Raw genomic sequence first — 15,795 nt, forward strand, 5'->3', positions numbered from 1 at the left:
CCAAAGGTTGGAGTTCATTAACGTTTCTGTAATCCATTGTGTCCACTGTACAGAGGATTGGCCTATGCAGCTTCAGCAGAGCCCTGTTGGCTCCCTCACCCATTTCCACTTCTCATGACAGGGATGCAGGGTTGGACCCATCCATGTATCTATCCAAATTTCATTGGTGTTGAAATCGAACCCACTTCCGCCACGTCCGCTGGCAGCTCACTCCACGTTCTCACCACTCTCCGAATGAACAAGATCCACCTCATGTTCACCCCTAACCCATGACCTCTAGTAGTCTCACCTAACCTCAGTGGAAAAACCTCCTTGTACTTACCCTATCTATATCTGCATAATTTTGTATTGCTCTGTCAGATTTCCCCTCATTCTCCTACGCTCTGGGGGATAATACCCTAACCTATTCAACCTTTCTCTATAACTCAGGTCCTCAAGACCTGGCAACATCCTTGTAAACTTTCTCTGAATTCTTTCAGTCTTATTGATAACTTTCCTGTAGATAGGCCACCAGACCTGCACACAATACTCCAGTTTAGGACTCACCAATGTCTTGTACAACTTCAACATTAGTGCAAACATTATTGTCTTCCAAAATTCCATAACGCTGGAAGGGTTCCCAAAGATTGAAAGGTAGCAAATGTAATCACATATTGAACGAAGGAGGGAGAGGGGAAACCGGAAACTATTGATTACCTAACCTGATTATCATGAGGGAATCTATTATCAAGAAAGTAATAACACATCCATTGAAAAGATGATGGGATTGGCAGCGATCTCCTACAAGAGGACCACAACCCTGTTGTGGTTTGGAGGCTTGCGTGCCTCAGTGACCTGGAGGGCTGTGTTCGCGGGAGTCAGGGCTTTGTGCTTTGGCTCTTGGCGGGGTCACCCATGCCAAACAGGTCAAAGGGTAGAGGACAAACAGTGGTCCACTGGTTTTCCAGGGTACGGTACGGGGTGGGGGGGGGGGGGGTTCAACTCAGAGCTAACAACCCTGACTGGTAAAACAAAATTGTTACAGAAACAGCAATGGTGAATCCTTCCACATCTGAGTATTCCTGAGTGTCCAGCTGGGACTCGCATGACTGACGGTAGTGGAAACCGAGAGGAAGCTACTGATATGATGAAGGAAACCATGAACACCACCAGAGATGGAGTACCTTCATTGCTGCCCCAAGTAACAATAGTGTGACAGGCACCAAGCATGGCAGTAATCTGTGAAAGGGCAATCACATCTAACTACTCTACTAGAGTTTTTTGAGGTTGCATTAGAAGGATATTTGAACTTTGATTAGATACCACTTAAGATGATAGCACCTGGAACTGGGTGCAATATATCAGAATGGTTGAGGACTGATTAATGGATTGAAAATAGAGGAGCAATAATGAGATCCTTCTCAGAATAGGGGGCCGCAGCACATGGGGAGGGGTGGTGAGGCAGAGAGCAATCCCAGGGCCCAGCTGAACACAACCTATATCAGCGACTTGTACGAGGGAACCGAGGATCATATATCAAAGTTTGCTGAGTTTCATTGTGGATTGGGAGAAAAATGCAAAGAGGCTTTGGGGGTTGTAGGCAGGTAAATGTATGGACAAGAATGCCTCACTTAGTATTTAGGACACGCTTTCAGAAGAATGCTGGTGGAAAATGGAGAATTATTGCATTACATAGAAAGAGTGCATTACTGATAGTGCATTAAAAAGCATTTTTGATTAAATTACATCTATGATATTCAGTACATGGCAGATAGCAAAGCCTTTATTGCCATGTGGAAAAAATGTGAGGACATCCATTTCTGGAGAGAAAATAAAAAGGAGCATTTTTTTCAATGACAAAACATTGAAAGGTGTCGATGTTCAGAGGGACCTATGTATCCTAGTACACAAATCACTGTTTACACATATGTTGTCCCTACCCAAAGAGGAGCATACTTTGTTATGTATGAGTGAAGCAACAACAATAGCAGAGTAGTAGGATTAAATGTTTTTACTCAATCAAAAGTTCAAAGTAAATTTATTATCAAAGTACATATATGTCACCATATACAACCCTGAGACTCTCTATCCAGCAGACATACTCATTAAATCCATAATAGAATAATAACCATAATAGAATTGACGAGCAACTGTACCAAAATGGACGTACAAACAGTGTGCAAAAGACAACAAATTGTGTAAATACGAAAGGAAATAAATAATGATAAATAAATAAATAAGCACTAAATGTCGAGAGCATGAGTCATGAAATCATGTTGGCCACGGTACATTCTGGGCAACTTACAGTGCGGGAGCAATGAACCGGGCCCTCTGAAGCAAAAAAAAACGATGCATACGCGAAAACTCTCACAAATAGACAGAGTCTTCCGTGAGTAGGCGGCCCAGTAGATACACCGAGCGTACCATCACCCATGTGTGCTCTTGCCACATTCTATCAATCGATCCAATACGGTTCCGATGACAAGTCACAAAAGTGTGCTTGGAAGGGAACCTACACATGGTTCCTTTGTGTCTGCTACCCTTACCCTTCTTGGTGGCAGTGGCCGTGGGTTTGAGTGTTGTTCTCGGAGTAGCCGAGGTGAGCAACTGCAGAGCATTTTGTAGATAATACTGTGGAAAATCTATGCCCATGACAGTCAGATGAATCTTTAAGGTAGTGGATTTATGATGCCCCAGTACGGGCACTCACTGGGTTTGAAATTGTATAGCACCAAATGCCATGTTCTGGAATGGACTGTGTGGGGGAATCAATGCTATTAGTGGCATGGAGTTCAAGTGTTATTCATCAGGCTGCTGCAGGTTTCTCATGTTAACTTTGTTTAACTCATCCCTGTTGAAATAGATTTGAATAGATCCGATGAGAGCCGGGCTTTACGATGGAGGCAAAGGGGATGATCAACATCAAAAATATAACATGGGCAGAAAATCACTCACGATGACCAACATGATGGCGCAGGCGATATACGGCGACAGTTTGCGGGCAGCTCACAAAGCTACCAAATACTCAATCAGGTATTCTTCTGAACTACGATTGCTGCAACCTGCAGCCTTTAAGAGACTTGCTTTTGAACCGTGTAAATGAACTTGGCGATTTTATGATTTTATGATTTCTTGAAGGAGCAGAATCAAAATCAGGTTTATTATTTCCGGCATGAGTCGTGAAACTTGTTAACTTAGCAGCAGCAGTTCAATGCAATACATAATCTAGAAGAAGAAAAAAAATCATAAGATAATAATAAATAAGTAAATAAATTGCCGTATGTATGTATTGAATAGATTGAAAATCATGCAAAAACAGTGAGGTAGTGTTCACGGGTTCAATGTCCGTTTAGGAATCGGATGGCAGAGGGGAAGAAGCTGTTCCTGAATCGCTGAGTGTGTGTCTTCAAGCCTCTGGCAAGCTTGACTCTTGGGAATGTGAGTACAGCACCTTAAAGCAGACAACGGCCAGTGTCGCCGGGACAGACTTCAATCTGTTAAAGGGTTGAGAGCAGAAAACGAACCAATGTTCAGCCCCACTACTCTGTGCCAGCCAAGATCCCCCGCCTGCTTGCGTTTGACCCTCTCATCTCTTCTCACCACTGCCATCGGGTGGGAGGTGAGGAGGTCTTGGGTCCCACACCACCAGGTTCAGGAACAGTTGTTGCCCCACAACCATCGGGCTCCTGGACCTGGTGTAGAAGACTTCACTCGCCTCAACAGTCTCCACAGCCTGGGGACTCACTTTCAGGGGCTCTGCCGCTCATGTTCTCAATAATTAGAATTGTTTGCACAACTTGTCCTCTTTTGCACATTGGATTGTTGCAGGTGTTTGTTATTTGTGGTTTCTCATGCATTCTACTGTATCTTTTTTTATTTTCCTGTGGGTGCCTGCAAGGAAATGAGTCTCAGGGTTGTAAATGGTATATATACTTTGTTAGTAAATTTACGTCCTGTAGACAGCCAGGGGAACCAGACCAGACCTGCTCCAGACCAGATACTCTACTTCCTTCTTTGGCACCATGATGCTCAAGCAGAAGCTGACTTATGAGGGGTGATTGATAAGTTTGTGGCCTAAGGTAGAAGGAGATGAGTTATACAGCTCTCGTTACATGCACATGCAAGTCAACTCTGAGTGATTATGCAGAAAGTTTTAAGTTAATAACATCTCCTTCTACCTTAGGCCACGAACTTATCAATCACCCCAATTAGTTATTAACTTCAAACTTTCTGCATAATCACTCAAAGAGTTGAACTGTGTGTACATGTAACGAGAGCTGTATAACTCATCTCCTTCTACCTTAGGCCACAAACTTATCAATCACCCCTGCAGTGGACACTTTCTGGACGTCCAAGATCCGTATGCTCCACGACTGCTGGACTAAGTGTGTAAATGTAGGAGGGGAGTATGTTGAAGAATAAATGTGCTAGGTTTTCTAAACTTGACTCCTTCTACCTTAGGCCACGAACTTATCAATCACCCCTCGTGTTTTGAAAATGTAAGCTTGGTCAGAGTGAACCTTGGAAAAGTCGATTATGCCTTTGATAGAGAGGTAAGCAGAAGAGGTTTACACAAATCAAGTGGACGGATAGGGTCAGAGAAACGCCACGGTAGTGTAGCGTAGTGGTTAGTGTGGCACGATTAGGGCTCAGGGCATTCCAGAGTTCAGAGGTCAATTCCGGCGCTGTTCCATAAGGGTTCTCTGTACACACCCTCCCCAAAGGATGCATGGATTTTCCTCCTGTGCTCTGGGTTCCTCTCACAGTCTAAAGACATACTGCATAGGTTAATTGGTCATTGTAAGCTGTCCCGTGATTAGGTTGGGGGTAATTGGGCTTGAGGGGTTGCTGGGGCAGTGATTCTCAAAGAGCTGGAATGATCCACTAAACAAATAAAGCTAGCAGTGCTGTTTGCTATCTGATCGCTCTGGAATGCTGTTGGCGATAGGATCTTGAACTGAATTTATAACTTACATCCTTCATCCTTCATCTTTAAGCTACATCTCCATCTAAATGTGCAATTTATAGTAATTTATAACAAATAGTATGTACAACAAGGTAGTCAATATAACATGGAAATACAATTGTGTCAGTGTGGTGAACTAGATATACCTGTCTGACTGCTCCTGTGGCTCCTCCCACAGACCCTGCTGACTGCTCCTGTGGCTCCTCCCACAGACCCTGCTGACTGCTCCTGTGGCTCCTCCCACAGACCCCTGCTGACTGCTCCTGTGGCTCCTCCCACAGACCCCCTGCTGACAGCTCCTGTGGCTCCTCCCACAGACCCCTGTATAAAGGCGACTGTGGGCTGCTGCTCTCCCTCATTTTCCCCAGGATGTAGTGTTGTTTATTCTTCCAGTCAATAAAAGCCGATATCTCGCTTCCTAAGTCTCAGCGTGAGTTATTGATGGTGCATCAGTCAGCATGAGTTAAGATCGTCTGGGAATCGAGCTTTTTGGATCTAATACTGAATTCGACAACTTTGGGTAACTTGATTTCTCTGTCTATATCTGTTAGCAATCTGTGTTATTAACTTAGCTTGTTTTTGTTTTTCCTTTAATCCTTTCTTTTTCTTTCTAGTAGTGAAGGAAAAGCCACACATACCATGTCCTCTTGCACTGCATAGATAGATAGATAGATACTTTATTCATCCCCATGGGGAAATTCAACTTTTTTTCCAATGTCCCATACACTTGTTGTAGCAAAACTAATTACATACAATACTTAACTCAGTAAAAAAATATGATATGCATCTAAATCACTATCTCAAAAAGCATTAATAATAGCTTTTAAAAAGTTCTTAAGTCCTGGCGGTTGAATTGTAAAGCCTAATGGCATTGGGGAGTATTGACCTCTTCATCCTGTCTGAGGAGCATTGCATCGATAGCATTTTGCAACACCTCCATTTTTTTGACTGTTACAGAACTCTTGACACAGGCTCTTGACTTGAAACGTTGACATACGCCTTTTGTATTGATGCAATCATGACGGAGGCAGGCCAGAGTCTGTACTTCATTCGGAGTTTGAGGAGTTTTGATGCTAGCGAATTTCTGCAGATGTATAGTGGAGAGTGCTCTGACTGGCTGTGTCACGGTCTGATATGGAGGTGCCGATGCATTAGTGTAAGAGGCTTCAGAGCATTGTAGACTCAGCCAGCTCCATCACCACTCAGAACATCTTCAAAAGGCATCCATCCTTAAGAACCTTCACCATCTGGGACATGTCCTCTTCCTATTATCATTTGGGAAGAGGCCCAGGAGCCGGAGGACTCACACTCCATGTTTTAGGAACAGCTTCTTCTCCTCTACCATCAGATTTCTGAAATGTTCATGAACCCATGAACATTTCCTCAATTGCACTATTCCTTTATTGTAACTAATAGTAATTTATTCTGCCTGCACCGCACCGCCGCCACAAAACAACTAGTGTCAGTGACAATAAACCTGATTCTGATTCCGACCCGTTGAGCCTCCCAGCATCTGTTCTAGGTTCTAGTATCTGCAGTCCCTTTGCCATCAGAGACACAGTTCCTCCATCAGATTGTTCATTGCTTCATTCTTTTGTCTATGTTTCTCCCTCTTTAACTGGTCCCATTCATTCATTGGCGAGATGTCCTCATTTAATTCCATGGTCTTTGGTCTTGGCCTATTCCCCCTCCTCATCTTCCCTGCGTGTTTCTTTTGTGCCCTTCCTAGTTCTGGCAAAGTCCTTGACCTGAGTGTTAACTCTGTTTCTCTTCACACAGATGCAGCCTGACCCTGCTGAGTATTTCCACCACTTTCTGATTTTATTCCAGAGCTGGTCAAGTGTTTTGACTGAAAAGAAAAGTACACATAAAATTGTGCTACAGCTTGGTTGTGATCCACACAGACTACATAGGAATCACAGACTGGCCCACGGCATAAGCTTGCCACCATACTCCCACAAATGGTACAAAGATGGATACAGCCCTGTCCATCACTGGTAAAGCCCTCCCCACCACTGAGGACATCTACCTGGAGAACTGTGACAGGAAAACAGTGTTCATCATCAAGGATCCCACTATCCAGGTCATGCTCTCTTCTTGCTGTGGCCATTGGGAAGAAGATCCAGGAGCCTTAAGACCCACACTACCAGGTTCAGGAACGGTTATTACCCTTCAACCATCAGGCTCCTGAACCAGAGGGGATAACTTCACTCAACTTTAGCTACCTCAACACTAATCGCACAACCTATGGACTCACTTTAAAGGACTCTTCATCTCATGCTTTCAATATTTATTGCTTGTTTATTTATTATTATTACCATCATCATCATTTTGTTTATTGCACATTGGTTGTTTGTTCTTCTTGTATGTGTTTTTTCACTGATTCTCCTGTGTTTCTTTGCACTTACTGTGAATTCCTCCAAGAAAATTAATCTCAGGGTTGTAAATAGTGACATTTGAACTTTGAAGTCTGAACTTTTGACCAAACTCACGTGTCCCCAAGCAACACAAACAAGATGCTGGAGGAACTCAGCAGGTCAGGCAGCATCTGTGGAAATGAAGACCCTTCGCTTCTCAAGACCCCTCTTTAGGCCCCAGGCGTCGACTGTTGATACTGCCTGACCTGCTGAATTCCTCCAGCATTTTGCGCGTGTTACTCTGGATTTCCAGCAACTGCAGGCTTTCTCCTGTTTATGGTTTGCAGTGTCCCCAGTGCCGTTTTATCAGCTCACTTTCTCCTTTCCCAAAGCTGAATTTTGGGTACCTTTTTACACCCATCTACCTGGCCGATAACTTTCAGTCATCTTGCTGTCAGCAAGCGGATAGTGAGGGTCCTCCGGAATGTTTGGACATGATTCAGCAGCATAGAACATAGTCTGGCAGGGCTATAAATTTTCCCAAAAGCGGTGTGCTAAAATGTTTTACCTTCACCAGAGCTGGACTCAGCCTATTCGTAAGTGGGGAAAGAGATCAACGTGCTGATTTCTTGTAGTATTTTCCGCCAGTGATTTGACGAGGAAAGATTATTGTAGGAGGAAAGGTTGTCCTTGTCTGTCGGCCAAATGAGAAGATAAAATAGCCAAATTAAAGTGTAGTAAACAGAATTGGCATAGTTGTTATATTGTGCAATGTCTATTCCCCAATTATGTTACTAATCATAAAAACATGACTTAATGTGTTGTGGGGGTGGGAGGAGGATTTAAGAAAGATATAGCCTAAAGTAAAATGAAAAGACCTATGCGGTTAAATCTCATGTACAACTGTACTTAGAGTCTTGTTGGATTGTTCTTTATTTCCAAAAGGGAAAGCAGCATGATTCATAACAACCACTGATCTTAATGTTGCAACACCTGATGCGAGTTGTCTATTTCACTATGGCAGATCAGCTGGGTTTGCTCTGGATCCAATGGTGTGCTCACTCTGACTCCCGACGTGATCTTGGGCTGAGAAAGTTTCTTCCCAGGCTTTTCCTTTATCTTTGGCTTTTTTTTGAAAAATAGGACTGACCGTTCCACTTTGCTCCGAAACTCAACAGAAAAGTAGTAAAAGAGGAAGGGGTCGATACAATTATTGAGAGTGCTGAGCTCCAGGAAGATTATATAATATAAATAGAGGCCACTGGAGTGCATGAGATGATACTCTGAGTAATGAATGAGCAGGATTATCTTACTGGGAGTAAAACACACCACATATATTATCAGCGCTAAAATTATGGCCCTTACAGCTTTAACATATTTGCGATCGTTGCTCATCAGTGTTTTGATGACAGATACATAACAAAATACTGTAACCAGACAAGGAATAAGAAATTCAACTACCACCAAGCACACAAAGTAATAGAAGAAATAACCAGAGTTCATGCTTTCTGGCAAAGCATCGTGGCAGGCTTTGATGTTTAGGTCCTGGATTGGATAAACCTGCCTCTGGAGGAGAAAAGGTAGCACAGAGAAAGCAACAACGGTCCATACGATCAAGCAGATGGCCACAGCGAGCCTATTGTCCCTGAAGCGCTTGGCAAGAAGTGGATGGACCAGAGCAAAGTATCGGTCGACGCTGATGAAGGTGAGCAGCAGGATGGAGCAGTACATGTTCCCGTAGAAGAAGGCCGTCATCGTCCGGCACAGGGCTTCGCCGAAGATCCAGTTGTTGCCCTGGAAATGATAGTGGATCTTGAACGGGAGCACCAGGATCAGGAGAAGGTCGGCTGTCGCCAGGTTCATCAGGAAGATGGTGGAAGGCACTCGTTGCACCTTGGTGGCCAGAACCAAAAGGCCCAGCCCATTGGCCGGGAGCCCAATAATCACGATGATGCTTGAGATAACTGGAATGACCACCGTGGTAATGGAACTAGTCAGATAATATCTTGCTGATACATTCTGCATAGAGTGGATCATTTCAGAATTGTTAACTGAATCTTTGGTTGGTCTAGTAGCATCTTCAGATTTGGATTCTGAAGAATCTGCAATTAACAAAAGAAGTAGATTTGTAATTTTAGGATTGTCTTCTTTTCATCTAAATAATAACATCAGTTAATAACATCAGGGGTGATTGATAAGTTTGTGGCCTAAAGTAGAAGGAGATGAGTTATTAACTTCAAACTTTCTGCATAATCACTCAAAGAGTTGAACTGTATGTGCATGTAACGAGAGCTGTATAACTCATCTCCTTCTACCTTAGGCCACAAACTTATCAATCACCCAGCTGTGTACACTTTCTGGAGGTCCAAGATCATATGCTCCATGACCGCTGGACTAAGTGTGTAAATGTAGGAAAATAAATGTGAAAAACAAATGTGCTAGGTTTTCTAAAATTGAATCCTTCTACCTTAGGGCATGAACATATCAATCATCCCTCATAACATCTGGTAACTGAAAGAGTGTTTGGTTAATTGTATACAAGACCGTTGTCTATACCTTTCATCTGCACACTCTGTTTAATGCCTGTGTGTGGCAAGTTCGAGATATGCCATTGCAGCTTGAATGCAATCCAGTAATGTCTTCATAATGTCTAACATTCATTATATACAAAATTGCTGCCAAATTCCTTAATGCTTGGATTACTATTGACAGTCTTTGGACTTTATTCAATAACAACCCTGAATCAAAAGATAACTATAGGAGAGGGAAACATCAACATGCCTTCCTACCCAGAAATAATCTATGACTGCAGAGTCGAACGCCTAGATCTCCCAACTCTCTGTAAATTGCAATGGAAAGCAATTCCTTGTTAGTTCCATCAATCCAACGTGCTGCTGCCCAGTTCCATCTCTTCTGAAGTGTGTTCAATGTGTCAACAGTCACCTATCCTGCCAATCTATATCTGACAACTGGCTTTTGTTGAGTAACCAACTACGATAAGACCATAAAACATAGGAGCAGAATTAGGCCATTCGACCCATTGAGTCTGCTCAGCCATTCAATTGCGGCCAACGAAGATTTTGCTTCCTGAACACTTTTGGGTGTATTTTATAGATTTTAGGCCACCGATCATGAAAATCACCTTAAAATATTCCTACGACATACTGTTTTGTAGATATAACCTATCTTGTGATTTCCCATCATATTTTAAGTCTACTAGTGTATGGCCCACAAAGCAAGTTGTTTTGGTCAGTCCAAGCATGCCTGGACATGCACTCAGAGTAGGCGCTATGCAGATGTTGTCTGGGTATGCTTAGTCAGGTCAGATGCTGGCAGACAGGCTACAAAAGCTGCTCACGTTTACAGATGCTGTTTGGATGCATGTTGATGCACATGTTCCTCAGGCAGTAACATAGTGAGTATACTGAACAATAGGATTTATTGTCTTCAGGAAGATTTAATACAGCAGAAAAGTCTTGTCAATGTCGCAACAGCTGCGATATGCTCTGTTACATCTGTTGCGAGTACACGCTTAAGGCTCAAAGACGCACCATGACTGCACTTATTAAGAAAGCCCATGAGCTCTACTTCGGATGTAAAATTGGTGACCAAGACAGACCCTGGGCTCCTCACATTTGTTGTGCAGTCAGCCTGAGAGCTCGGCTCAGAGCTACTCAGAAGCCAACGCCATTTGCAGTTCCAATGATATAGCGAGAACAGACGGAAAATGTGACGGACTGTTACTTCTGTCTGACCAATGTATCTGGCTTCCCTACTAAAAATGAGAAATCTACTGAATACCCCAGTCTGCCTTCAGCCATGAGACCAGTGCCACATGACGACAGTTTGCCATTACCAAAGCCACCAGAGGCATGGAGCCTAGATGAGGCAGATGAAGATGCCACAGCACATGAACCAGATGTGGAAAACGACACTGATCCAGATGTTGAACCCTTTATGCCTGGTTATCCCCATCTGGTAACACAGCCAGAATTAAATGACCTGGTCAGGGACTTAGATTTGTCAAAAGCTAAAGCAGAACTACTTGGTTCAAGATTGCAAGGATGGGGTTTGCTTTCACCAGCTACACTGAGCTGCTTGACAACATGCTTAAAGCAGACAAAACCATGACGTGCAACATGTCATTGAAAATTAATTTTCTGCATTCCCATTTAGACTTCTTTCCTGCTGATCTTGATGCAGTCAGTGACGAACATGGTGAAAGGTTTCACCGGGACATTGCGACCATGGAAAAGCGGAATCAGGGCAACTGGAATCGGTCAGTGCTGGCCGACTATTGTTGGACACTGACGCGAGAGGCACCGGATGCTGAGTACAAATGAAAATCAACTGCAAAACATTTTAAGCTCAATTGAACTAACACAATGAGTCAGCATTGTTATGCAATTAAACATGTTAAATTCAATAAAAGTTATTTTAATGTGTATTCAAATTCCTACACGATACAGCAAATCTGAAATTATTTTTGTGTTCAGCTTGACATTGTCTAACATAATCTCTAATCAGGAAGCAAAACGTTTGAAAAAATTTGTTGTCCAGTGAATCCCTCAGGAACCCATTCTCCTGTCTTCTCTCCATAACCTTTGACATCCTGACTGATCAAGAACCTCTGAACCTTCGCCTTAAATATACTCAATGACTTGGGTTCCACAGCCTCCTGTGCAATGTCATCCACAGATTCACTATCCTCTATCTAAAGAAATTCCTCCTCATCTCTGTTCTAAATGAATGTCCCTGTATCCTGAGGCTGTGCCCTCTGGTCCTGGACTCTTCCACTATAGGAAACATCCTCTCCACATCTAATCTATCTAGGCCTTTGAATATTTAATAGGTTTCAATGAGATGCCCCTACATTCTTCTAAACTCCAGCGAGTACAGGCTCAGAGTCATCAAACACTCCTTGTACATTCTTAAACACAAAGTACACTGCAGATGCTGGGGTCAAAGCAACACGCACAACACGCTGGAGGAACTCAGCAGGTCGGGCAGCATCCGTGGAAACGAGCAGTCAACGTTTCAGTCCAGCGTGTTGTACGTGTTACTCCTCGTACATTGACCCTTTCATCCCTGGAATCACACTCGTGGATCTCCTCTGGATCCTCTCCAACACCAGCACATCTTTTCTTAGGTAAGGGGCCCAAAGCTGCTCAAAGTATTCCAAGTGCAGTCTGACCAATGCTTTGAAAAGCTTCAGCATTACATCCTTGCTTTTATATTCTAGCCTTCTCCAAACACTAGGGGTGGGGTTTTTTTGAAAACTAGGGAAACAACAAAATATTGGGAATATTAGAAGATATGGAGTAGGAGCAGCAGTCAGCCATGTGGGCCCCTTGAGCCTGTCCCACCATCCACTGGCCTGATCTTCAAACGACATCTACTTTTTTCTGCCTGTTCTGCATCCCTACCTTATGGACTCAAAGTCCGTCCAAATTCCAAAGATTCAAGTTCCTCTGAGAAAACACATCTCTCCCCATTTTTGCTGAAGAGACCTTTTATTCTGAATCTCTACCTCCAGGTTCTCCTACAGGAGGAAGCGTCATTCCTGCATCTACCTTGTCGAGGCCTTACAAGCATGTCCATATCACCGCCTGTTATGCACATTAATCAATCAATCTTAAGGACCAATAATGACACACTAGTGACCGTATTGACAAGCGTGAGCATTAATCTACACACGAGTACTAAACACATATTAAACCACCTGTGTCTACTCACCAGTCTCAATCCCGTTTCATGCTCCAGCACTGAAACCCTTTGACTATGACCCCTTAGTTTCTTTCCTGCCATATTGGTTCAGTTTATAATGCTTCCTAACCTATCTCATCATCTACTCATCCTGAAATTACAGTACCGTCACTGCACCATTCTTACAAACATAGTTAGATATAACCTTTTAGATTTCCACACTAGAGGTCCTGCAGCATGCATTCTGTCTCAGCTCTTGTGATCACCCGCTAATTGATACCAGGCTGACTAGTTTGCTGGGTGAGTTCCAGCACCTTTTTGAAGCAGGGAATCGCTTTTGCAGTTGAGCTTTCCACGTACATCCTCACAATCTGAAAATCCAACCAGATCCCACCAACGTTTCTATGTTTGATCTAAGAACTGATGTATCAGGAAGAATAATTCAGACTTTACACAAGATTCACCCTCTAAATTCAAAGTTTTAATTTTAGATACTTAAACGTGAGCTTCTCCCTAAGGAGGAGGGAAAAAAGAATTGCCTAGGATGGCTCTCACCTTGTAAACAGCAGAATTCAGTGGCTGAGAACAAAAGAGCAAGGACAAAAGACAAACGAAGAATTGATATAACCTCCATATGTGTCTGCCTGTAAACGATCCTCGCAGCTGCAACTCTCCTCTTTCTGTTTAATTGTGTGGCTGGAAATCTTCAGTGCGTAAGGATGTAAGTATCGCCCCACACTGAATTCGTCATTCAAGAGCCAATTCGTATAAACTACATGGAATAACATTACAATTGGAAATCCCAGGAGGCGCCTTCACTCACTGCTTGTACTATTCAGCAACTAGCTGAGCTACACAAGGTAGGAAAGGCCCACGTTCAGGGAGGGTGCCTTTTTCCTGACTATCCTACAGAAAATCAGTGTTTGGGAAGTGAGAGACAATAGGGCTCCAGTGAGGTTTTTCCCTGCCTCGGTCTGTCTGATATTGGGAATGACGCATCGCCACCACCATCGCTGGGTCACAGCAGGAACTTCCACACCTTAGCACAGGGTCAACTCTGATCGCATCCTTTGCCGACCAGCTTCATGGCAGGAAGAATTTCGAGGACAACAAGGACATATACGTAGAAAGGTGCTGGAAAAGGGTCAGCGATACCTTGAAGGATCCGGCCCACACTGTTCATGGACTGTTCGTCCCACTCCCCCCAAGGAAGAGGCTATGTAACATCCACAGCAGGACTACCAGACTCAAAGACAGTAAATTCCCCGAAGTGTCAGGCTGATCAACACCTCCACCAGTAATTTGTCATTTTCTGTCAGAGTCACCATATGTACAGATTCTCCTGCACCTAGCATCACCTTATGGACATACAATAAGTCCACGTACAGGTATACGAGCTAATCTAATCTATTAATATTTCTTGTGTTCTTTATACTTACTGTGTTTTTGTGTTGTATCCAATTCTGTATAAAAATCACTTCATTCTCCTTTACACCTTTATAATGAAGAATGACAATAAACAATCTTGAATCTTGAATTCTGAATCTTGGTTGAATACCTTTGAGGAAATTCTTGCAGCCATCTAACATGGAACTGTGAGGAGGTTCAGGTTAACATGGAAGTACCGCGGACTGAAGTGAGTTTAATGTTTTAGAAGATAAGATAGCTCCGGAAAGCCGCAAGGTAGAACTATGACAGCTGGCCGTAGACTAATAGCTGTAAATATGCTTTAAAGCAGCTGTTGGAACCACGAGTAAGATCTAAGCTGCCAATGGCCTGGCTGGCATCAATGTCAGACTACAACATGCCTCATTCCTTTATCTTGGCTGTCACAGTGTCTTCCACCAGGTACAACTCACTCCAGCCACAAATCTGGTCTCCTTATAGAGCGACGGGAGAATTTATAATGGGAATTTACAATAGAGAACAAGGAAATGGCAATGACTTTAAGCCCTTGCAGAAGAAGGGTCACAACTCCAGCTGATAGGGGAATCAAGGGTCCGGTGAGAATGAGAAGCTGAATAAAAATAGTATAAGAGAAGTTGGTGAGCTTGAAAGATTAAAAATCCCAAAGGAGGCAGGGATGAGGGAAGTGGAAAGCCAAGAGGCTGTCTAGAAGTCTGAAAGCAGTCTTCACCCTTAGTTGCAGTGCCTTGGGTCTCATTAGGGACAGATCCATACCTAGCTCCTCTTCGTCAATAAAGGCAGGAATTTCCCCTTGGCATCACCTCTCAGTGACTGTCACGTAACCGAATTGTGTGGCCTCCGTCGGTTGTGGTCGACCATGGGTACTGCGCCTCTGCTAGTCACTGGGAGTGGCCTCTCCAGGGCGCAAGCCAGGGCAGAGTTGATATGGAGATCCGTCTGTTGCCCATGCAGTGGGACCCCCCCTCCATGCTGATGACAGGTCCAAAGGAACGACGGAAGTCAATACAGTTTGGTGCCAGCAGCATCGCAGGAGTTGCCGTGCCAATGCTGGGTACAGCAGTCAGCCGCCTTCGGGACTCCGACTCCGGAATTTTCCTCAGGGTTTACTCCCAAAGCCTTTCCTGTGAGCGGGTATAGCCGCAAGGCAGCAGAGGTTTGAAATAGGAGTTTTCCCTCTCGTAGATGAGCTACCATCCATGTTTAACGAACCCCATCTGCCCGGAGCAACTGGTTTTAAGGCTCCAGTGGCCCGCCTTTGCCCCTTCTCCTGGCAGTGAGAACAGCTCCGCTGGGCATAAGAACTATGCCACACGTGAAGGCCAGGAGTTGAAATTGGTTGTCAGAGGCTGTTTGAGACGC

General features: G+C 43.8%; 1 protein-coding gene across 2 annotated transcripts; it reads right to left on the reverse strand.

Moving 5' to 3' along the window:
- Nucleotides 1-4,275: 4,275 nt before the first annotated feature.
- Nucleotides 4,276-13,957, reverse strand: LOC140739856 (proteinase-activated receptor 4-like). Of its 2 annotated transcripts, none has more exons than XM_073068458.1 (2): nt 13,637-13,957; nt 4,276-9,404 (listed from the first exon to the last, which is right to left on the reverse strand). In XM_073068458.1, the coding sequence occupies exons 1-2, from the start codon at nt 13,794-13,796 to the stop codon at nt 8,281-8,283; spliced, it is 1,284 nt and encodes a 427-aa protein (XP_072924559.1). In that variant the 5' UTR covers nt 13,797-13,957; the 3' UTR covers nt 4,276-8,280. The 2 variants fall into 2 exon arrangements, with proteins under 2 accessions (XP_072924559.1, XP_072924560.1); XM_073068459.1 differs by having other exon boundaries at nt 13,564-13,755.
- Between the last annotated feature and the right edge of the window lie 1,838 nt (nt 13,958-15,795).

This window comes from Hemitrygon akajei, chromosome 16, assembly GCF_048418815.1.
Source record: "Hemitrygon akajei chromosome 16, sHemAka1.3, whole genome shotgun sequence".
Lineage (NCBI taxonomy): Eukaryota > Metazoa > Chordata > Chondrichthyes > Myliobatiformes > Dasyatidae > Hemitrygon > Hemitrygon akajei.